The sequence below is a fragment of the Podospora pseudopauciseta genome, chromosome 1 (genome assembly GCF_035222475.1).
Source record: "Podospora pseudopauciseta strain CBS 411.78 chromosome 1, whole genome shotgun sequence".
NCBI lineage: Eukaryota > Fungi > Ascomycota > Sordariomycetes > Sordariales > Podosporaceae > Podospora > Podospora pseudopauciseta.
The window spans coordinates 2785041-2807252 of NC_085892.1; the positions used below are offsets into that span (position 1 = coordinate 2785041).

The following is a 22212-nucleotide window of genomic DNA, read 5'->3' on the forward strand; positions in this document are numbered from 1 at the left end:
AATATGTTCAAAGGATTACAGTTTCCTTCTCATACATTCCTCTGCTTGTCTCATTCTCGGTGCAGCTTCAGTTTCTACATCATCAACCAAACTACTCACCCTAAGTATCTCGAGTGTTGTCAGAAAGGGACCGCCTTACTCACCAACTCAAATCACGGCACCACTCCCTAGAGAATATCACATCTCACCCAACCATCGAATCTGCCCAAAACAAGCAAATCATATTTCTCCCAAAATTACTTCCTATCATCTACCTAACTGCCTTGTTCCCCCATCCCCCCTTAACCCGTTCTATCTTCCCCCATAACTAAGATACTACCCATTTTACACAACCTTTTACACTCCCTCCAAATTTCCACCCACAAATCCATTTTACACAACACCTACATTTCTGAAAATGTTTCCTCTCTTTTTCCATCTTCCCCTTTCCTTCCTCGAAAAGAAAAAACTGCAATAATGGTATAAAACGAGCGAGGAGTGAAAGGCAACAAAAGAAAAGCCAGAAGAGCAGACAAAACAAAGGAAAGCCATAGTAGAAACTATCACCCCCAAACACCGACCGTGCTTGCCTTGCTCCTCGAAACTGCGCCATTCTTAGCATCGGCGATATCCTCCTCGCCCAGACTTTTTCTGTCTGTTTCCCTTTCCTCACCATTAATCTTGGTTTGCTGTCCCCCGAAATCCCCATTTGTCTCAGCCCAACAGAAAGCCTGCCCAATCTTGTAGTGTCAGGATGTGCAAGATACGGTGCCAACAGAGCAAATAAAACTGCTTTGACATGAGAAAAACCAGCAAAATCAATACCCCGTAAATCACAACACCTTCTCTGGAAACCTAATTCGGTCCCCATTGTGTTTGTGAGTGCTGCTGTTGATGATGGGGAGTATGAGCATGTCCCATCTGAGCGCCCAGGTTATGATTCATCTGAGCAGAGTGGTCCACCTGAAAGGAATTGAAGCTGAGCTCGCCGGTATTGGGGTCGGTAGGGAACAGAACATTGATAGCATCCTGCCCAAAAACAATGGTCAGTGATCGTGGAACACGCATCAGAGAGAACAAACACCTACCCAGTCAATATTATCCATCACGTTGATGGCCGCCCCAGGCCCAGCAATGCTTCCATGACGTTGTGGCTGACCAACAACACTTCCACCATCACTGCTATTCTCAGGACTTCCAGGGTTCATATGCGGGAAACCCCACAGAACCTCACCGTTAGAGACACCGGCAAACACCATGTTGGGCATGATCGTTGGCTGTTGCGGAGGAAACATCATGGGTGAGTGCCCGAAAGAAGGAACGCGGGCCGGCATGCTCGAAGGCACCGAGTGAGCCATATTGCCATGTGGCATTGGCATATTGATGGTGGGAATGGCATTCACAGGCATCTGGGGCATGCTTGGGTCAGGCTTCAACCCATGACCTGGACCGTTAACCGTCTGGTGCATCTGTTGCTGATGTTGAGGAAACGACCCGGTAGGAACCATGGCGTGTGACTGAATAGGTGATTCTTTCACGGCCTGCTTGTAGGGAACGGCCCTGGCAATACCAGTTGGCGCGCGGACCTTTCGCATGCCGAGATAGACGCTCGTCTTGCCCATGATCTCGGTCAAGATCTTGAGACTCTTTTGATCCCGCGCCTCATTGGGGTCCAAGTTAAATACATAGTCGAGACACCTCCAGATCCTATTACACTCCTTGTTCTGAGGCCGGTAATAAATCTCCGTGGCCAAGAGAAGGGCAATCTGATATTGCTGATAAGCTCCAAGATACCATGACCAGTCCCGAAATCTGGGATCAGATTCGAGCTGAATCGCAGTTTCAATGATCAGAATGCCGCTCGTAATCAGAAGACCGTTCAGGCGTTCGGGCAATGGACTTGTAGCGTTAGAGTGGTACGGGTGTAGCACCATGGCGTGCAACCGATAGATCAGAAGCTGCATGACAAGCTTCGCATATTTCTGAGCTGGCACCTCTTCGTTGAGGAAGCGGTTGTACTTCTCAAACATGCGCTTGCGAAAGTTTTCAATCTTGGTGAGTACAGCTGTCAGTGTTGTCTTGTGCGTTTCCAGCTTGCGTCGGTCCGCCCAGATGATGCGCATCATCTCGTTGATCTCAAATCTCATCAACACAAGCATTGTCGACGTCCACTGATCAGCCGGTGGTGGGACAGAAACCATGTTCGCCGTGAGGTCGGTCTCTTCGCAGTTCAAAGGAAGCTTGGTATCATAGTCCTCGCGCCGAATGGCTGGCTTCGGTCCTTGGGCTTCGCATGTCCGTATGTCCAGGAAGCACAGCTGGTGCCAAACAAGCCGTCGCACGTGTGTTTCCAAGGGGCTAAGGCCGTAAGCCTCACCATCGCGGTGAAGCCCCATACACTCGGCCATTCTCACAGCAGCACCAACCAGCACAGAGTGTGCTCTCGATACCTCGTCTCTACACAGCGGAAGCTGTGTATTTGTGTCAGCCAACTTTGCACGCCCCACGATGGTGGTACCGACTTACCATGTACATGATAAACGCCTGCATCGTCTCGAACTTTGTTGTTCGCAGAAAGTTGGCCTTGCTCAGCGCCGTCTCGGTGGCCACCTTCATGTGAGCCACGATGGCGCTTTTCGTATTTCCAAATTCATTTTGAGCCTGGACTTCATCAAGACTGACTGCAGCACTGAACCAAGCAGCAAACACCAGTGCCTGCACCGATGGACGGGGCTCCCAGTTTTGTGCGATATCGTCCCAGAAGGACTGATACAAGGCCTCGAAAGACGGCCTGTGGACACACCGCGCAATAGGGTGAACTGCTTCAAAGTAGCGGTTGACCAGGCGCTGACCCCACTCCCGACTCCCAGGTAACAGCTGTTCCAACGGCGGCGATACACCAGCTTGGCCAAAGAAGAAGCCACTTGTGGGTGGAAGATAAGAGTCACCCGGCTTGAGAAAATCAGGGAGCATGTCGAAGGACGCCTCTGACGTGCCGTCACCCCCTAGCATCTGGGATGCCCCATTGAACCAGGGCGTAGTGGCAGAAGAGGGCGTCGTAGCTATCGGGGAACCTGCAATGCCGGCTTGAATCTAGACAATCAAACTCCATCAGAAACTTTCCTCGATATTTTGAACTCTGAATAACTCACCTCTTCCGAAATGCGTGGTCTGTTGAGTCCGCCAATTCTCTCGGTAATTCTCATTTTTCCAACTCGGATGCCCAGATCGATCAAGTCGTCGGTACCAACCCCATCGGGATAGTCATCATAGGTGAGATCAAGCGCCACCATGGAGCTGATCTGGAGGTCACGCTCCTCGTCAAAGTCATCCTCAACGTCGTCAGCCAGAATCCGTTGCTGTCGTGAACCACCACTTCTGCCTCCACCACCTCCGGTAGCCCCTCTGGCAACATCCCTCTCAAACTGCCTCTCAAGCGACCCAACCTTCTCCTTGATCTCCGTAAGCCTTATCTGACTGGCCTCGTCAAGCTTGGGTCCGAGGTAGAGACATTCTCTTGAAAATCTCACACAGTTGCTGCACGTCGCACCCTTGTTGCATTTGAGTTTTCGCCGCCGGCATTCGAGGCAGGAAGTGATCATGCGCAACCGCCTACGAATGGGCTTCGGGCCAGTAGTTGAAGACGATGTTCCATTAGGATTCTGCCCCGTTGGTGTGGATGTCCCCTCCCTACCTGTGTTTGGAGTCCCAGATCCTTCTCCATTCGCACTTGGCAACGGCTGTTGCTGCTGTTGATGTGGCGGCGGCACCGTCGTCGAACTGCCTCTCCTAGATCCGGCATGGGCCGTGCCGTCCAAGCCAACCCCAAGATGCGATGGTGACATGTGGGCCGCATGATGCGGTGCGGGTGTGGCATAACCGCCTTGGCTTGGTTGGAATCCCACCGGGACTGTGGGATGCTGTTGATACCTGGCAGCCATGATGAATATTGGAGATCTGCGTAACCCCTGAACCAATTCCAAACTACCCCCTATTATGTTCCGATCCAGACAAATGTTCAGCCTGGATGTTTAGGTATGCGAGCCGCCGGCGAGATGTAAACACCGGAGGATCTCCGTACGATATCGAATTTGGGTGCTTCTTTTTTGCGGCACACACGGCTCGAATCCGATTTGGCAAGGTTTTGTCGTGTTGCTGATGTGGAATGAACCGGCAGAACGACACTAGCGCTAGGAGGCGTCGGGCACGCAAGGTGATTCGCAAGCCGAAGACGGTCTCAGGGAGTGTGGCGACAGCTGGCGTTCTTACTACGGGCGTAATGAATCAAGATAAGTGACTACTGCGAGTATCGAAACTGTGAAAGGATGCCGAAATACTGCCTCACAGATAGGAAGCTGAACGAGATGATGGAGGGGACAGTCGTTCCTTTGAACACCTCCCATCCACCTTCTACCCTTTTCTCTTCCTCAACCGCGGCTCTGGTCCCGTCGAGGTATGGGGTGCCGACAGACGGATACTTGAAATCTGTCTTTGTACGAGTGTTTTGAATTCTGCTTATTGACGCATGGGAGGCTGTGGATATGGCGATGTGAGATGGCGTCACTACTAATCGCGGCAGTGGAAGTGGCCGACTCCCTTCTCGCTCGACAACCAGCTCGTTTCGTATATCGAATGACTTTGTCGACGACACTCCAGTCGCGGGCAGTTGCTGCTTCTGCGGATGGGAGCTGGCATCAGTGAAACTGGATCAGCAGTAGGTCTGAGGCGAGGACCAAGGCCACAGGTCCAGGCAGTGTGAGAGGAGGCTCGGGAAACAGGACGAGGAAGGAGAAGTCGGGGGCCAAGCTGCTGTATCAGAGACTGCGGGGTCAACACCGGGGCTGCGGGCAGCACAATGCAGAGCAGGGAACACCGGGTAGGGTACGGTCTTGTTGAATGCGGGTTGCGGGCGGCGGGCTGCAAACTGCGGGACGTCTAGCCAAGCAAAAGGCTCATCGGACGACACGAGAGAGAGACTGTCGGCGAATCAAGACCATCAGCGGCACCTGACCAGACGAGCAGATCAGACATGCAGATAGCCAGACGAGGCCAGGCAAGAGGGTCGAAACGAAGCCGAGAAGGAGGCGTCGGCGGGTGCCCGGCTGCCCGAGGGTATTTGTGTGTAGGTAAGAGGTAGGTGATGTGGTGATGTGGTCAACGGACAGAGGCGTCGTGTGCTAGAGGACAAGGAAAAGCTTATCGGATTCTCGTTTCGGTCAAACGGTGCGATCCCAGGAGTCTGGTGGGCCTCGGAGAGGAATCCAGCTCTGATAGCCTTGCTCACGCCCTTGTTTCAGCTCGGCCCTGGCAGGTAGCAGAGCAGGTCAGAAACGTGTTCAGCGTGCTTGCTTGCTTGTGTGGTGCTTCTGTTCGGTTGAGTGAACGGCTGTCACGTATGGTTTGCTTGGTTGTATGTGTGTGACTGTCCCTTGACAGCACTGGACGGCCTTAACAGCTTAGTTGCCTCGTCATAAATACCCCCCAGAACCACCTGAGCCAGGCGAACGGCGAAATGACGGAATTGTCACTGTCACTGTCACAAGCGATTTGAAAGGGGGCCACCTCAGTGGAGGGCAGGACCCTCTGGCTCCTTCCCCCGGCGGTGTCACACACCCGAACCTGGATGGGAGAGCCAGTGGCAGTGCTAGAATTGTAATCCATAGCGAAGCAAAAGAAAGATATGTCGCTACAAAACGACGGGAAAGGAAAGAGCGTTTTGAAGCTCGGAACCTGTCACCACCCACTCTCCGCCCCTTTTCTCGGTTTGACACTGGTACTGACACTACCTAGACGGCAGAAAGAGAGCCACCTCATCCCATCTTAGATGTCCACCGTTTCACCGACATCTGCCTCCACCACAGTCCTGGAAGTCTTTTCCCATCTCCAGTCAGCTGATGGAATGAACCTGCTGTCGGTGTGCTCTCGGTTGCGATGTGTTCCCGCTCCCGCCTACTTCATGACCTTGTTTCCTGTCCCATCGTATCATGTACTCCTAGGTGCGCAGGCGTTTCCTCGGGCCACAGCAGCAGCATCCAATGTCCCGGAAATACCATACCTCATGTCTGTGTATGTTTGCAAAACATTGGTGCCATCGAAGTAAGTGTGCGAGTGTCTAGAAGGATATGTATGTCCTCTGCCACTCTTCCCATGTCAACAAGTCCACAAACACCACGGAACGCATAGCTTGTAGCCCGTCAACAGACAGTGGGGGAGGGGGAGGGGGGCTGTCGGGCAAGAAAGACGCCGAACTTCCGTCGATGAACGTTGTCCGGGAATTTTGTGCATATCTTGAGCTGCTCCAGGTAGATGATTCCATCCCTACATGAGCTGGCTTCTTGGTGTCATTCCCTCAAACATTTTTCGTTCGCAGCTCTCAGCCCCATTTGAACCTTGACTCCACCTGGACTGCTCCAAGAGCAGAGGCATGTGAAGCCTGCGAGTCCTGCTTGGTGTCTGAACGGGGATGGTGTGCTCCCTGAGACAATCAGCCAGCCAATTTTTGCTTTCTTTGCCTAGCTACCTGTTTCCCCTCCCCCCCTCCGTGTAGAATGACTGCATATAAGATATAAGCCAGTATAAAACCCAAAAAGACAGGTAATTAGTGGCGATCGAAACATCCACCGTGAACAAAGCATATCGGCTATATGTGCAACGTCAGTCTAAGGGTCATCGCCCGCCCGTCCATCCCTTGATGGCCTTTTTCTTCCCTGGCAGTAACGGTCCCAAACGGGATGCTTGTTTTTGATGCTGAGAGGACTACCCCAAAGCAATCAAGTTTGACTTGTATAAGCTGAGCTCCGGTCTAAACTCTGTCTCGCCCTTCACCCTCGTCCCCGAAGTGGGTTCGGTAGGAACAGCAGGCCAGTAGCTCACGCTCTATTCGGACCGGAAGGTCAGAACAGACTCCACCAGCCTGCAGCATCGATTTCCCCAGACTCACTGAGACAGACATACAGATTAGACAGCCCAAAGTGGGTAGAAACGGGCATTGAGAAGGCCAGGAGCAGATGCTGTCCTAGCCCACCATCATAAATCTTAGATTGCTCCGTGTTTGGCCAGAGATGGGTCGCTGCAGCATCGAGATAAGGCTCCTTGACTGGTGGAGAGTAAGTGCCGCGGGATGATGATCATGAGGATTCAAACATGAAAGTTCGCGGCTCCGGATGGCAAAAGATAGTGTTGAAAATGCCCTCGAGAAAAAAGAAAGAAAGAAAGAAAACAAAAGAAAACCGGACATGACGGAGGCTCCTTATCCCGGAGTCCGACCTCTTTCCATCTCATCTTTGGGGTCTTTTTCCCTCTTCCACCGGAAAAGCAACCTGCCGCCCCCGGGTCCCGAAACGACGCAACGATACCCGAGGTCAGGAGGCGGCGTCGTCTTCCGCTGCTCTAGTACCTAGCTGATCAAACCGTCCGCCCAGAATGTGTAGGCTCCCGGGCAGACACACGGACGGGGGAAGGCGGCCTCTTGTCCCGAGTTTGTGGATTGAGGGTTTCCTGGCCAAGGACAGCGCCAAAGTGTGTGCATGGGATTCCCAGATCTGGACTACATCGGGCAATCAATATATCTGCACCACCACCAACAAGAAGACACAGAGAAAAAAGGCTGGGGGAGGGGGGGGGGTTAAAGGGCACCTACCATCCGGGCATCCTCCCCCAGATGGGTAGCTTCCTTACCCTGTCCACCTGCGCATGTAGGTGTCCAGGGATGGATCGACTTTCTCTCTGCCCCCAGAGCAAGACACCGCAGGCAGGATCGGAAGAAGCATCGTGGCAACCGAAACCACTCACACCTCACTCCCACGCGCTGCTGATTCTCTTCTCCCCCTTTCGTGTGACTGCTAGCTGTGGTGTAGCTATGTGTCTCTGTGCAACGCAACGACCTGCAGCTTCCAGGTCAGTAATAACAAGCAGTGCAGCCCGAGCCATGCCTGCGAGCACGACGCATGTAATCTAGTGTAGAGTAGAAAAACACAGCAACCCACCGCACGGCCCGGACACTGCATCTCCCTCCTCTGGCCCTTCATAGGTATCCATCCTTTTTGCATTGGTGGTCAGGCTCTCTCTTCTATCTCGTCTTGCCTACTTCTCGGACCGGTTCACCTTCACTCTGACAAGACCTTTGCTCCTGGTAAGACATAACAACCCTGTGATCACCTGCGTAACACACACCAAGACCACTTGTGTACACACCGTCAAAGCTTTCTCCGGAAAGAAAAGGAAGCGGGGTAACAGAAAAAGAATGCGTGAGAAAAAAAAAGTGGTAGATAGATAGATAGATAGATAGATAGATAGATAGATAGATAGATAGATAGATAGATAGATAGATGGGTATCATAGACTGTATATAGGTAACTGTCAACAGACATTAGTTCCCCCCTGAGAAACCTTTCAGGTTACCAATTGGGGTTCATCCCCCTGGGCCACCATTCCCGATTCTTATCATCCTCCGCATATTGGTCATGGCAAGCGGTCTCTCTTTGAGTTTCCTGGGCTTCCACAATATCATCATCAAGCACATGGGTGCCAACATGCTTCTCCCTAAGCAGCTTCTCCGTCTTTTCAACGACTGTTTCCAACTCTTCGATGCCCTCGGCTTGCAGAAAATGCTCCTCTATTCCCTTCAGCTTCTGCAGCCGAGCCAACCTCTGTCTCCAGAGACTAAACGCAAGGCGACATTCACGCTCAGCCTCTGGGCCCTGGATCTCCCCGACCAACCTGCAGAAGTGCAGCAGTAATCTCGTCCTCCCCCATCTACCCGCCTTCAAGTCTTCCACCGCAACGTCGTAGAGAGCCTTCAAGGCACTTGCAGGGAGTGTCTTCTTCCCTCGCCGCTTCAAGAAGAGGATGCAAAGATACACATGTCGATATTTCTGACTGTAACTGAGATCGGGTCGCTCGGCGAACCAGGTTGCCGCATTCGTTATGATCCTGTATTGTGCCATCTTGTAGAGCCTAGGACTGTAGCAACTGCGGTCTTTGGCGTAGCCGCCACTGAATCCAAGCATGCCTCCAACCCAGCTGTAAAGACCCAGGCATCGCCAGATCGTATCTGGTGGCAACTTTTCATCCTTGATGATCTTCTCTGCAACATGCTCAATGCTGCAGGGATTGAACTCGTATGCATCGGGATGCCGCAGCTCAAAGTTGAAGAGCTCGGCGATGTCGATTCTGACCTCGTGGCGCATGCCAGACGATTCCGCAAGGATTTCGAGGAAATTCTTTCCGACCATACCCCCATTTCTGGGGCATATATAAGCCTCCAGCGAGACGAGCACGTCGCCCACGCGGCCAAGTGCATCTAACAGCCTCCAGACAGTCCTTCCGTAAGCGTGGAAAAGGGCTAATGGGGTTATCCCCCATTCTTCACGTTCCCACTTTGGTACTGCGTTAATAGCGTATGTCTGCACAGCCAAGTCCGGCGACGTATATAGAATGTTGTGGTGGTAAACAGCCTTCAAAAAAGACGTAAGTGCTGCTGCGTCATCTTGAATCTGGCGCCGTTCCCTATAATAGTAGTTATATATACCAACGAGCTGGTCTGATCTAACCATCTGCCGACTATTCCATTGTGCGAGCAATAGCCATCCGAGTTCAGCTCCACTCAATGGTGGGAGGCTCGGTTCTTCCTTGGTGAAAAGGCGGGCAGTCTGTACAAAGTTGGGCTCTCCAACCGTGCGTGCATGGGCAAGCGTAGTAAGCCAAGCATATCTCAGCCTACACTTCTCTGCAAGACTGGATGACCGGACCAGAACCCTTTTGACCGTGTCATTGATTTTGCTGAGAAGATGGTGTCGGTCGTACCGGCCTGTATCGTTTAACCCGCCTATATGGTTCAACAAAACATCCAGTGCCGCACCAAGCGCGCGGGCCTGACGCATTTGAGATGTCTTGGGCGAAAGCCAGTCCAAAACATCGTCCTGGGCAGCTTCGGTTCTCGATGAAGTGCACGCCCAGAGGACAAAATGCTTATTTAGTAGCCGCAAGAGCTGTCTCTCAAAACGGCTTTCCTGGCCCCCTACTGTGAGGCTGATATGTGGCAAATCACATAGCAAGGAGACGAAAGGGGCAAGGAGATTGCAAGTCTCATCACATGCAGGTAGCATCGCCAATCGTTCACCCAGGGCATCCCAGAACCGTGCGCCCAGAGAAGATAAAGGATAGACCCGCGAGTTGGACAGGGCGCGGATGAAGGTGGTGGTGATCAACAGGAGTTGGCTATTATACGCTTCATCCGCTTTCTCATCCAATTCCGTGGTTGCTTTGGTAGACGTGGCGCGCAGTCGTGAGTCCAAAGCTGTGTAGAGGTGGTCTGCCACTCTTGCAAGACCCACGGGAGCTAGATCCCCTTGAAGAATATACCAGTAGAGCCTGTTGCTGATCTCCTCAGTGAGGGGCATAATCATGTGCTCGTCCACCTCTGCCGCCGCGGTCCGAAACAGCTCGACATCTGCAAGAAACATGGAGACCTGATTGGAGCGACGAACTTTGGGCGGAGGTTGCTCAACTGACAGGGCCGACGCCGAGTCATCAACCACATGCTGAGTTGATGATGCTCCTAGCCCTAGCGAAGCTTTTATTGATCTTGCGAGGAACGATAGGCTGGTGCCAGGCTCATGAGTAAGATCTGACGCAATGATATCTGCCAGGGACTTTGGAGGGTCCCATCTCCATTTCGAAAGATCGAGAGGCGCCATAAAGGCCCAGGGTGGTGGTGTAGGAGGACACTGTAGGGAGAATCCCATCCGTCGGCGTCCTAACCGCCACTGGCTCTCCAGTGGTCCCGGAATGTAGCTGGCCCATCTCGCCAAGGGCTTTGACAGGAGACGGTAGGTCTCGAAGGAACTGGCGAGCATGCTATTGGCGATAACATTGTGTCGAATGCCGGGCCGTGAAATCATCGCCGGCGGGGCTGTGAGTCTTGCGAGCCGAGATCAGAAATACCGCGAAACGCATCGAAAGGAAAGGGGTGACGATCAGCCGAGAGACGGCATATTCCGTAGTGCTTCCTCTGGTGGTCGTGGTTGTCGGGGGAGTCGATCGTTTCGTGGTGTTGTCGTCAGTCCGGAGGCTTTGCTTGTGGCTTGATAGTAGTAGGAGCTTTGACAATTTCTTCGCAAAGTCAATTGCCAGGGACGGGAAGCGTGTGGCTAGTGCTTCTAGACCCATGCACGCCGGGGGGGGGGAAATCCAGGGGCCCCGGCTGTTGAGCTGTGGCGTCGATGGTGGGGGAATCAGCCGAAGGCGGGACGAGGCCCCGCCTCGAATTGTAAGTGCAATTGAGATTTGTTCGATGGCGGGGTACTTTTATACAAGTATTACTTGATGCCGCGGGATTGAGACGAGGGAACACTGGTGCAACATCAGGACACTTGCCATTTCAGAAAAAGTTCCCCAGGAAAATCCGAAAAGTTGCAAAAATGGCTGAACATTCATTCCCCCCTCTCAAGAATGATCTGCTTCTTAGAGCTGCACGAGGTTAGTATTCTCTTACTGTCTAGATGAGACGAGGGCTACACTGCTAACACATCACATCGCAGGCGAAACCGTTGAACGCCCGCCCATCTGGGTGATGCGGCAGGGTATGAAGCCCGTCGTTGCCCTGATTTGCGCGCGCTGACTCCTGGTGGTGCAGCTGGTCGTTATCTCCCAGAGTACCACGAGGCCAAGGGTGGTCGTGACTTTTTTGAGTGCTGCCGCAGTCCCGAGATTGCTTCGACTTTGACCCTGCAGCCCATTGAACGCTTTGGCGGACTTATCGATGCCGCCATCATCTTTTCCGACATTCTGGTCATCCCCCAGGCGATGGGTATGACTGTTGAGATGGTCGATAAGAAGGGCCCTCATTTTCCCGATCCCCTGCAGACTCCCCAGGATAAGCAGTACATCGAGCTCATGGAGCGCCATGTCGATGTCGCCAAGGAGTTAGACTATGTCTACAAGGCGATCACTTTGACCAGGAAAAAGCTTGATGGGCGAGTGCCCCTTTTCGGCTTCACTGGAGCGCCATGGACACTGTTGTGCTACATGGTTGAGGGTGGCGGCACCAAGCTGTTCAAGCAGGTCAAGACGTGGATCTACAAGTACCCAGAGGAGACCAAGGCTCTTCTCCAAAAGATCTCAGAGCTCTGCGTGGAGTATCTCGCGCTGCAAGTCAAGGCTGGAGCTCAGGTATTGTCTTTGGCATACATTGGCCGGGAACACGATCGCTGACTGTATCCCTTAGATTGTTCAAGTCTTTGATTCTTGGGCTGGTGAGCTTTCGCCATCATCCTTCAAGAAGTTCTCTCAGCCATACCTCGCTTATATCGCCAAGCACCTTCCTCTGCGCCTCAAGGAGCTCGGTCTCGAGCAGGTTCCCATGGTGGTGTTCCCCAAGGGTGCATGGTACGCCCTCGACGCATGCGCCGATATGGGATACCAGGTGATTGGCATGGATTGGCTCCATGATCCTGCGGAGGCTGTCAAGATCATTGGAGACCGACCAGTGGTTCTTCAAGGCAATGCCGATCCCGGCGTACTGTACGGCTCGCACGAGTCCATCACCGAGGTTGTTACCGAAATGGTCAAGGGTTTCGGCTGGGCAGAGCGCAAGAAGGGCTGGATTGTTAACCTCGGTCACGGTATGTCTCAATTTTTGAATAGATTACTCTCATCGCCGCTAACAGGTTCCCAGGCATCACACCATTTGTCAACCCAGATGACCTCAAGTTCTTCTTCCAGGAGATCCACCGCCTCACCAAGACCGATTGACTGGATCTGCCGGAATCTGTACGAATTGCCATAGACTTGTTTATTGTGCCGTAGGAAAAGTTTAGAGCTTGATGTTTTGCATGCTTTCAAGATCGAGTATTCCCCTGCAGAGTTGTAATGTCAGGCCGAGCTTCATGATTTGGTCTTTGGGAAGGGCATATACCATGATACAATCCACGATGGTTTACCACCAATAGCACGGCATAGACCTTGACTCTTTGTGTTTTCAACCCAAACATCCGCAGCCCCCAGGCCGTCGTCACCATATTCGTGGAGACGCTCGCGCATGAGTTTGATGGCTATTGCCTTTCCGAAGCCGAGACGGCGATATGGTTCCTATATTTGCCTGTCAGTGTCCATTTTATCAGTTGGAGTGAAGCGGGCAGGAACCTACCTCCACATGCAGCGACATCAACGTCCCATCCAGCCCTTTCGCCCGTCAGTCAACAACCCATCACGGCCAGCTCATCAGTTCAACACCACTTACCAAGAAACCCCCACCCAACAGCCTCCCCGGTTGCTCCCAACCTCACAGCAAGACTAGGAACCATCAACAACGTCGCCCTACACATTCTCTCACATCAGCCATCTACCCCCATCCTCTTTCACAAAACAGGGTTGCTTACTCCTGCCTATCAATCGCAGTCCTACTCTTCACCAACCCAACATCCCCCTTCCTAACCTCATCCCAATAAAACTCCCTCCCCTCCACCTCCCACGTCTTGTCGCTCATCCCCCCTTCTAACTCGGGTAAATCCCCCACCCGAAAAACAAACTTGTAATCAAACTCCCACTCCTGCCCCCCAGCCAAAGCTGTCTTCTCTAGCCCCATCCCCAAGTTGATCATCCTTTTCCTCACCATCTCATGGATACTACCAACCAGTATCTTTTTCTTTCTCCCACCCTCCCATAAACCCTCCGCAACCTGAAAGAACCTAAGCAACAACCCATCCCAAACCCTCCCCTCCTCACCCCCTGATTGGATTTCTAAACTGCAAAACAACCAAACCTGCGTCTCTGGCCCCTTGCTCAAGTCCACATACCCGGTCACGAACCTGTCAGGGTCACGCGTCCCCGGATGGTGGTAAACATGCACCACCCGGCTATGCGATGTACAGCCTCCCCGATCGGCAAACGTTTCCGCAAATTGTATCCTTCTCAAGACTGGCAGTGAGAAAGGGAAGTATGGCTTGGAATATAACAACGACAAAAGAGAGGGAGGGACAGAGGTCGGGCGGTGGGTTTCTACAATGGGGGAGAGGGGGGGCATGTTGGTGTTGATGAGAAAATGGAGGTGTAGCTGTATAATGTGTCGTTGTGAAGAGGTCGTCGTCTGTTGTTGCTGTTTGTGGGTTGTATTGAAAGGATGAACAGCTCGGAGATGGCGGGGAAACAATGGTAGCTATTCCCGAGTGCGATCACATCACCATCAGCCAGATGCGACCATCACCTGGGGAACCAACTATAAAAAAAATAGACCTAACAAAGTGAAAACTGGACAGGGCTCTACTTCCAAGAGACCAAAACAAGAGTCCCATTGTGGCAAGGTTTCATGGATAATCATATACAATCACCCTTCATACCCAAGTTAGGACATTGCATCATTATATTCAATCATGTCTATATATCTCATCCAGCATTCAATTCCCTGAACGCTGCCCCCTATTCTCCTCACCATTCACCATTTTTCCAAGCCAAAGAAAAAAAAAACCCTGCCGAATAACATCATCACCCCTTTTCAACGCCACCTAAAAGATGAGAAAAAAAACCGGGTATTTAACATCATCACAAACGAACATAAACCCCTCGTTTATAACCGCAACAGAACCCCTTCGCACGCAAAAAAAAGCCTACTGCTTCTTGCCAAACAACTTGTCCGTCCAGCTCTTCTTCTCCTCCTCGGTTTTGGGCGAGGGTGTCTTTTTCAAATCCGAGGTATCAACCGCCTCCTCCGACGAGGGGCGCCCAGCCTTGTCCGCATTGACGACGTTTCCGGCGCCGCCGCGGCCTGTGTTGATGGCGCCATGGCTAGGGCGACGAGCGACACTGTAAACCGAACGGGGTGGTTAGCTTCGGCTTTGCTGGAGAGAGAGAGAGAGCAAACGATCGCGCAATGCAACAAACAGCAAAAAAAAAGTGCGGGGTTGCTGGCCAGGTGTCGCGGTAGCGAGAATGAGACTTACGGTTGAACGTCCTGACGCCGGCGCTTCTCCTCCTCGTCGAGGTTCGCAGCCATGTTGCCGGACCCGCCGCGGCCGGTGGTCACAACGTTGGACCCCTTGAGGGTGGGAGTCTCGAGGTCCTCGGGCTGGACCGTAGGGGTCTTGGACTGGTCGCGCATGTTGCCGGCGCCGCCGCGGCCAGAGGAAGCAAGTCCGGACATTTTGGCTGAGTGGGTGGTTTCTTAGGGATAAGGGGTTTGGATGATGTGCGTGTGGTGTACAGGGAGAGACCTTCCAGGCGTGGGCCGTGTGCGTGTGAAGAATGCGATATGAGGACAAAGAATGGTCTTCTCCAAAACAGGTACGTATGAAGCGGAACAGGAAGCTGGCTATTTGTACCGCAGCCAGGAAGAAGTGCGCAACTCGGTTTTTTTTTCTTTTTCTTGAAGATTCCTCGTAGACGTTGGGCGTTGCTGAGGAGGAAGTAGGGCACCTTAATAGTTGGGCAACCGGTAAGAGGCTGCGCTTGCTAAACGGGATCAAATGATACGTTTTGGTGCTTCTTGGAACTCCGCACTTCCAAGCCACGTCTTCTAAGACCAGGCACCGCAAGAAGGGGGAAAAAAAGTGTGATCACAAGGGGGGTCAAGGGATTTTTTCACCACCTTCCTCTTAGCATCCTGTCTCATCGCCCAACTAGCATCGCTCAAGAACTGCTAGTGCCTCCAAAAGCACCCGTCTTGGCCAGGGCTCTGACATCACCTGGGCACCCAAAGGAGGCCCCCGGATGCTGGATTCAGACGCTGCCCCTCCCGCCCCTCATCCAGGGCTCTCGTTTGGTGCGCCTGGGTTGTGCGAACTGGGCTGGACGGCTGGAGGACGGGCGCGCCCAGTGCTTGCTTGGCTTAAAAGCCTGGTGCCACCACCCCGGATTCGGTGGTGAGAAGAGCCGGTGATTCATCCCGTTGGCCGCCAGGTCCTGTAGAGCATAAGCTGCGTGATGGTGTCATTCTTCTTGGCATCTTCTTGTCACACTGGGCGTCCCTATCCAGGATGTTCAATGTCTCGAACCTCGGGCACTCCGTTCTGGTCAGAGTGAGGGTTCATTTCAGGCTGCGTAGAAGCGGTGAAGACCTGGAAGCGTGAGGCACTGGAGAGATATAATAGGTAAAGCTTCAATTCAATTGAAAGTGACACAAAATCGCAAACAATATGCGTGCTCTATGAATTTGGCTTTGCTTCACTGCTTTTTCGGATCTTGTTCTGTTGCATCCAGAGAAAAATGATGGCAGTTGTCGATCGCGGGGAAGCTCCCCACTTTATTCTTCGCTCATCAGCCAGGGTCCAAGAGATAAGATAACGACTTCCAACGATGTCGATGGTCCAGAGATTGCCTATCTTTTGATCCAATCTTCTCCTTGCTATTTATCTTTGGTGCTCTTCAAGCTGCAGGTCCAACTTATTACTTCTATACAGCGCTTGAATCTTGGATATACACGGTAACATCCAAGAATCCGATGGAAGTCGTATCTGCAGCCTGGTCCTCAACTACAACCTACCATTTCTCACTGGCTAACCTACCACTCGACAACCGCGCACTGTACACCGTCGCAAATGGGCTCACGGTCTCACTAATAAATAGATGAGCATGCAACGTTTTATTTTAGACCCAACAAAGGCAACGCTGTTATGATCCCAGTCCCATGGCTATCTCAGCTTGGTCGCAAAGAACTGGTGTTCGTCCGCTTCCACTGCGGGGTGTCCCAGACCTCCTTCCCCTTTCGCCCTGTCTCTGATCTCCACCGTCTGTTGATGCTGGCACCTGCTCGAGTTCAGATGATCTTGGCTTGGGGCTCACAAGGAAATCCATCTCCGAGGAGACAAAAGAGAAGACAACGGGATCCTCAACCTCTAAAATCTTTACAGTTGTCGATCCTGCGTCATGGTCAATCACGCAGCATGTTTCCAACCCTAACCCTCCTTTTACTCTGCTCCCTTCTCACCACGACGCAGAGGGCGCATTCATCATGATCATCATCACCCTTACGTCCCTACGCTAATCTACAGCCACGTGTGCAAAACGTGAACCTCCGAGACACACATTTTCCCGGCCGCACGCGATCACACTGTTGCTGGGCAGGTTGCCGTTCCCTTCCAACGACGTCTCATCGCGGGCGGTAAACTGCAACAACACGGACCTTTTGTCTTGTCTTGCGAGTCCGAGTGCTGTTGCTGTCTTCCAGAACAACCTTGGTCACAGAGAGGGAGAGAGAGACCGGAGAATTAAGTGTCTCGCTCTTCGTTACACTGCATGCTGGCCACGTGATATACAAGTCGGCGTGAGGGAGAGTTGAGATTGTGGTGGGGAGGAAGTTGGAGTAATTCACACCCCCCCCTTCCTGTCGGGGTTATCGTTGCTGTCACAAGTGACAGGAACTGTATATTGCTTTTAGATTACTTTTCCCTGTGGTAGACAGGTGCTACACTGGGTAGGTAGCCAGCGGAAGAAAAAAAAAAGCAATTACTGACCACCAACCCATATGGTGAGAAATCCGGGTTTCTTTCAAAGGTGGGTGTGTGTGAGTCTCCTGACGTTCCGTCCCGAGACCCGAATTGCTGCTGGCCATCAATAATATAACAGCAAGTGGTCACGGGACCGCTCGAAGGGGTGGATGGATGGATGGACGTCACCTTCAAACGATATCATTGAAAAACGAGACGGGATGTTTCCGTTCTTCTAGGTAAATCTGCCCGTATTCCCATGCAAGGTCAGAATAGTCTCTGCCTTTGACAAGACAAGGGGGCTGGCCATTCTGCCGTATCAGCGTCCTGTATTAAATGTATCAGAAACGCCAAAAACTCCAGCTGGTTCAGGCTTCTCAGTTCAGCCTTTTCTAGTGGTATGTGACGCTGTGGCTTTTTTGTCCACCTAACTTTCAAGGCTTGCTTTCTGGATTGATGTGAGTGGTCGGTCAACAATAACATACCTAAGTTAGTTTCGGGACCGGCTGGGTTGCCGATAGGTAGGTGTAATGCAATATATGTTACTGTAAGAAAAGTAGGGGCCGAAGGTAGGTGGTGCGATGAGGCTGATGTTGATGTTTGGCTTGGTTATTATACTGTTGTGTGATAGGTGCGGATGTGGTGTAAATGCCAGAAAATCATAAAACATGTTAACTATGAACATGGGGGTGTTAAATGATGTGAGTGTTCTGTCCTGATCTAAACAAACTTTTTTTCATTCATGGTGGCATACATAAAAGCCGATATTCATCAGAGAATAAACCCAAGAGACAATATACAGCGACAGCAGGATCTCCCACCCTCACATACCATCCGAGCCATCCATCTACCAGTCTACCTTACGTCCCCTCTTATCCACCAGCCCCCTCCCCCAACCTCTACGATTATCCAAAAAAGTGATAGAATAACAACGTAATAAAACAGCATAGTTAGGGTAGTCGCAACATGCAGCGAGAAAAAGGGGATAGTGAAAAAAACAAGAAAAATGAGCCCCATCCAGTCGAGACAAATAGAACACAACACCACAAGCACCCACCCATCCACCCCCTCTCTCTACCCTCTGATGACAACAAGAGAAAAACAAATATCCATTTGGTATCACCTCTGAGCCTGCAATCATAATACTTTTTCGCACAAAAACAAAACAGAAGAACGCTATCGCACAAAAAGAAGAGAATAAAAGCACAGAAACATGAAACCGTAAAAGTTAGAACGTAAGATCGCCACCAACCGACTCAACAACACCCTAACCCCATGATGTCCCCTTCTTTCCGGACCACTCTTTACTCCTCACTCGCCCTCTCCTCTATACACACACAGAAACTCCAACCTCAGCTAGACTTCCCGCGAAAGACAAGCCCCGGGACACCTAGTTACCATAATCATCATCATCATCCGCATTGCCCTTCTTCTCGTGCCCATCCTTGCGAATAGGGATCTTGATGCCCTGGGTAGCGAAACACTTGCTGAGCGGCGTGCTCTCGCAGACACCGGGAAATTTCTTGGCGGAATAGACCTGGAAAACCTCCGAAAAGACCGCGGCCAGCACAGGGGCACTTCCTTGGTTGACGACGCCGTTGGCGCCAGATCCGGGGTTCGACATGGGAATTCCGACGTTGACAAAGGAGAACCGAAGACTATGGTCGAGAGGTGTTAGTATGATAAGGCTTCCGAGATTAACGGAATAGCCCAACCCACCGGAAGCAGCCCTCTGTCCTCACACTCAAGTCCTGAAGCACAAACCAGATGCCAATCTTATCATCTGGGTCGTTGAGACGGAAGGCACTGGCGGCCAGGCTCCCAATAAGATTTCTCGTAAACATGCCTGATGGCGCGGTTCCGCCGATAGACATGCGCTGCCCTCCGATGCCATAGGACGGTTCGAAGACGCGTGGGGGCCCATATCCATACGACATGCCCACTTCCTGGGGGTAGTCTCTGAAATAGGGGGCCTGTCCATAAGCGCTGTTGGGAGCGCCAACAAAGCCGGCTGTGGTCTCGAGTCAGCAGAAAGAACACTTTAAAATGCATCAACAAGTCTTGCGGATGATCACGCACCTCCGTATGCTGGTTGCATCCCATAAGGACTGACGGCTTGTCCGGGGGGTGGGTACACCTGCCCGTATCCCACATCCCTCGGCGGGATGTTGGAGGGCAGAATGTTTGAGTATGCCGGTGTTGATTCCATCTGAGCATAGGAAGCTGGCGAAGTCGAAGAGATGGAAGGTGAAGCTGTCGTGTGCCGAACAAGATTGACCTCCTTGAGCGCATGTTCGTCCCACAAGTCCACATTCAGGACATACATGCCATACTCGATCTCGCTATCATCCACACATAAGCACTTCAAAAGTCTGACAAGGTTCTGGGCAAGACGACGGTAACTCACTTGCAATCAATTTCTTTGCCCGTGTTCTCGTCCGTCACAATCAGTCGTACACAGGGTGGAGGGGTGATGGGACGGCGGTCCTGTTCAGATTCAATGAGCCGTCATGCCAATCGCGAAGGGGGGATGTAGTCCAACAACACAAGCATACCTTGTCTCCAAAACCACACATTCGTGCACGTTGTGGCTGTTGCACAACATCGAGGCTGTCGCAGGTCGGATTAGTATTCTCCTACCCACCAGACCGGAAGACAGTTCACCCCAACACAGCATGAAGCAAAAAAGGACCTGGCAAACAAGATGACGACTTACGTGTATTTCCTACCCTGGGCGTCTCGGGAAGAGAAGGGAATCAGGTTCTTCCTGATCTCCTCCAGCTGCTCGGCCGTCAGTGGCGGACGTTCCTGGCCCCCCGAGCCTGACTGAGGACTGGCTTCACTCGCCGGGCCGGGCGGCGGAGCTCCTTGCGCCTGGGCTGCCTGTGCCTGAACTAGACCGTCCTGGAAGGATGGAGGAGGCATAGATGGGAGCGGCTGAATCTGATGAGGCGGGTAGGATGACACAGGGTGCGGAGGTGGGTGCATCTCGGTGGAGTAAGGGCTTTGGTGCTGCGGGTGCTGGTGCTGGTGCTGGTGCTGGTGAGAAAGTGGGTGTGGTTGCTGGTGTTGATGGGGATGTTGTTGCTGATGCGGGTGCGGATGCTGATGCGGGTGTTGAGATGGATGCTGATGCATGTTGGGGGGGTAGGGTGGTTGATTCATCTTTTCCCAGATTTTTACAATATCCGTCTTCGCCTCACTGTCCTCGACACTCAGGCCAAAAAGCTTCCAACAAAATTATGGACAGTGTGTGTGTGCGTTCTGCTGTTCTGCTTTGTTGGTGGTGGTGGTGGGAGGTCGTAGCTCGGTGCAGCGCAGCGCAGCGCGGAGACAAAAGTGGGCGCGGCGGGCAAGTCGCGGTCCCGTATGAGGGGCGGGCTGTGCGACTGGGGTCTGAATGCGGCGTGGACAAGGTTCCTGTCTGGTGAGGTTGTGTTGCTTCGCAAAACCTAGCTAGGTTGCCCTCTGGCTGAAGATGGAGCTTCAGGTACCGTGCTGGCTGCACTCACTGCCACGGGTTCGGTGATGTGTTCAACTTGATTGCTTTCTTGCTGGGTTCTGGTGGCGACCAAGGTGACAGCTCGAGGGCGGCGTCTTTGGACTTATATACATATGTCAGTCAGTAGCGGTAAGCTCCCTCACACCCCGGCAGAGTCTTTTCCAGCCAAAGTGAAACAGTAGAAGAGCTCTTGATGCGAGAGTCTTGCGTCAAGCTGGGTAGCTGGGTGCTGTCAAATGCATGGGGGCCCGTCCGAGATCGAGTGGTGTGGAGATTATGATTTGGACGGACAAAAGACGGTGGGTGGCCGGGGGAGCTGGGGCCGGCAAGCTGGGCATTACCCCGGGGCTTAAAGCTACTTACAAAACTAGAGCCCTGGAGCTCAAGAGGCGGCCCGGGGGTGTAAGAAAAGGTCTCCACCACCCTGGACCTTCACACTTCTCCCCTTTCCGCACTGGGCGTCTTGTACTGATCCGGTACCTTCTTTCAAGAGGTCCTGGTGTGGTATGATAGACCTCGTCCTCGGTTTCTACAGGAGAGACCCGATCATCACGGTGTTTAGTCCCTTTCCTTGGCGCAAAATTATTTCAGCCGCAAGTTAAGGGACTGACTCTTCAACATGCTCTCAATATCGCTTCTTCCCTCACAGTTGCATCACTGCCGTCACAAGGGCCCTTCCATTCAAGTTTGTGTCTCGACCCTGCAAGACGCAAACCTGGTCTGCAACGTTCTCCAAGTGAATGCTATGGAACTCGGAGATAGTTTTGACTCGCCCGAGTTGTTGGTATTGAGCTGGCACAGACGGCGCACTGTCGTCATCCTTGGTTCTTTGTGAGTGAGGTTCCGTTCCCTTGCAAGCCTACCTTCTTGGAAACTTTCGATGGCCGAGGAGAGAGATCATCAGACACCAGGAAGGCCGGAATACACTCACAGACCTCCTGATGCCGTGAGCCCGGTCGGGTCGAGCTGGAGAAGTTGGAGGTACATCAGGTACCTCTCAAAGACAGTGCGCAGAACCCAGGACACAACCACAGAAGCCGGCATGGCCACCCACCTTCGGCACGGTGTCTGTGTGTCGTGCACAGCGGGTGCGGGAAAAGGACTGGGGGGGTCCCCAGTGTGTCCCAGCGAGCTTTACCGGGGTTCTGTTCGCTCAACCAGCTTCACGGGTGGGGTTGAGGTAATGAGAGGTACCTCGAGGCCACCTCAAGGTCGCAGCTTGGAGTTGCTGTGCAGTCGCGGCTGCCATCTGGACACCCGCATGTCGGAATCATCCCTCAGGTGTTGACACTGTGCCGTTATTTGTCCAGTTCT

At 52.5% G+C, this 22212-nt stretch overlaps 7 protein-coding genes across 7 annotated transcripts; 1 reads left to right on the plus strand and 6 right to left on the minus strand.

The window, feature by feature from the left end:
• Nucleotides 1–203: 203 nt before the first annotated feature.
• Nucleotides 204–3920, minus strand: QC763_107540 (uncharacterized protein; the record flags this gene model as incomplete). Its single annotated transcript, XM_062907333.1, has 4 exons — nucleotides 204–1008; nucleotides 1068–2450; nucleotides 2506–3072; nucleotides 3132–3920. 4 exons carry the CDS (start codon nucleotides 3918–3920, stop codon nucleotides 835–837), a joined length of 2913 nt encoding a protein of 970 aa, XP_062770278.1. The 3' UTR covers nucleotides 204–834.
• Nucleotides 3921–7383: 3463 nt separating this feature from the next.
• Nucleotides 7384–7748, minus strand: QC763_0009160 (uncharacterized protein; the record flags this gene model as incomplete). The annotated part of the gene is made up of 2 exons (XM_062905193.1): nucleotides 7384–7525; nucleotides 7657–7748. The coding sequence occupies 2 exons, from the start codon at nucleotides 7746–7748 to the stop codon at nucleotides 7384–7386; spliced, it is 234 nt and encodes a 77-aa protein (XP_062770279.1).
• A 565-nt stretch (nucleotides 7749–8313) lies between these two features.
• On the minus strand, nucleotides 8314–10880 carry QC763_107560 (uncharacterized protein; the record flags this gene model as incomplete). Its single annotated transcript, XM_062907334.1, has 2 exons — nucleotides 8314–8320; nucleotides 8380–10880. The coding sequence occupies 2 exons, from the start codon at nucleotides 10878–10880 to the stop codon at nucleotides 8314–8316; spliced, it is 2508 nt and encodes an 835-aa protein (XP_062770280.1).
• Nucleotides 10881–11274: 394 nt separating this feature from the next.
• On the plus strand, nucleotides 11275–12935 carry HEM12 (Uroporphyrinogen decarboxylase in heme biosynthesis). The gene is made up of 4 exons (XM_062907335.1): nucleotides 11275–11457; nucleotides 11561–12150; nucleotides 12206–12602; nucleotides 12656–12935. Exons 1-4 carry the CDS (start codon nucleotides 11400–11402, stop codon nucleotides 12730–12732), a joined length of 1122 nt encoding a protein of 373 aa, XP_062770281.1. The 5' UTR covers nucleotides 11275–11399; the 3' UTR covers nucleotides 12733–12935.
• On the minus strand, nucleotides 12160–14002 carry QC763_107580 (uncharacterized protein; the record flags this gene model as incomplete). Its single annotated transcript, XM_062907336.1, has 5 exons — nucleotides 12160–12836; nucleotides 12896–13068; nucleotides 13127–13161; nucleotides 13220–13305; nucleotides 13359–14002. The coding sequence occupies 5 exons, from the start codon at nucleotides 14000–14002 to the stop codon at nucleotides 12794–12796; spliced, it is 981 nt and encodes a 326-aa protein (XP_062770282.1). The 3' UTR covers nucleotides 12160–12793.
• A 276-nt stretch (nucleotides 14003–14278) lies between these two features.
• Nucleotides 14279–16384, minus strand: QC763_107590 (uncharacterized protein). Its single transcript, XM_062907337.1, has 2 exons — nucleotides 14916–16384; nucleotides 14279–14778 (listed from the first exon to the last, which is right to left on the minus strand). Exons 1-2 carry the CDS (start codon nucleotides 15113–15115, stop codon nucleotides 14583–14585), a joined length of 396 nt encoding a protein of 131 aa, XP_062770283.1. The 5' UTR covers nucleotides 15116–16384; the 3' UTR covers nucleotides 14279–14582.
• A 2077-nt stretch (nucleotides 16385–18461) lies between these two features.
• QC763_107600 (uncharacterized protein) lies at nucleotides 18462–21209 on the minus strand. Its single transcript, XM_062907338.1, has 6 exons — nucleotides 20113–21209; nucleotides 19952–20006; nucleotides 19804–19883; nucleotides 19476–19738; nucleotides 19116–19407; nucleotides 18462–19054 (listed from the first exon to the last, which is right to left on the minus strand). The coding sequence occupies exons 1-6, from the start codon at nucleotides 20559–20561 to the stop codon at nucleotides 18787–18789; spliced, it is 1407 nt and encodes a 468-aa protein (XP_062770284.1). The 5' UTR covers nucleotides 20562–21209; the 3' UTR covers nucleotides 18462–18786.
• Between the last annotated feature and the right edge of the window lie 1003 nt (nucleotides 21210–22212).

Coding starts and splice junctions, on each gene's coding strand:
- HEM12 (XM_062907335.1), top strand. CDS start 11,400: ATGGCTGAACATTCATTCCCCCCTCTCAAGAATGATCTGCTTCTTAGA. Junction 12,151..12,205: donor AAGTCAAGGCTGGAGCTCAG/GTATTGTCTTTG, acceptor TGTATCCCTTAG/ATTGTTCAAGTCTTTGATTC. Junction 12,603..12,655: donor GATTGTTAACCTCGGTCACG/GTATGTCTCAAT, acceptor ACAGGTTCCCAG/GCATCACACCATTTGTCAAC.
- QC763_107590 (XM_062907337.1), bottom strand. CDS start 15,115: ATGTCCGGACTTGCTTCCTCTGGCCGCGGCGGCGCCGGCAACATGCGC. Junction 14,779..14,915: donor CGGCGTCAGGACGTTCAACC/GTAAGTCTCATT, acceptor TTCGGTTTACAG/TGTCGCTCGTCGCCCTAGCC.
- QC763_107600 (XM_062907338.1), bottom strand. CDS start 20,561: ATGAATCAACCACCCTACCCCCCCAACATGCATCAGCATCCATCTCAA. Junction 19,884..19,951: donor TGTGTGGTTTTGGAGACAAG/GTATGCTTGTGT, acceptor GAATCTGAACAG/GACCGCCGTCCCATCACCCC. Junction 19,055..19,115: donor AGGACAGAGGGCTGCTTCCG/GTGGGTTGGGCT, acceptor TCTCGACCATAG/TCTTCGGTTCTCCTTTGTCA.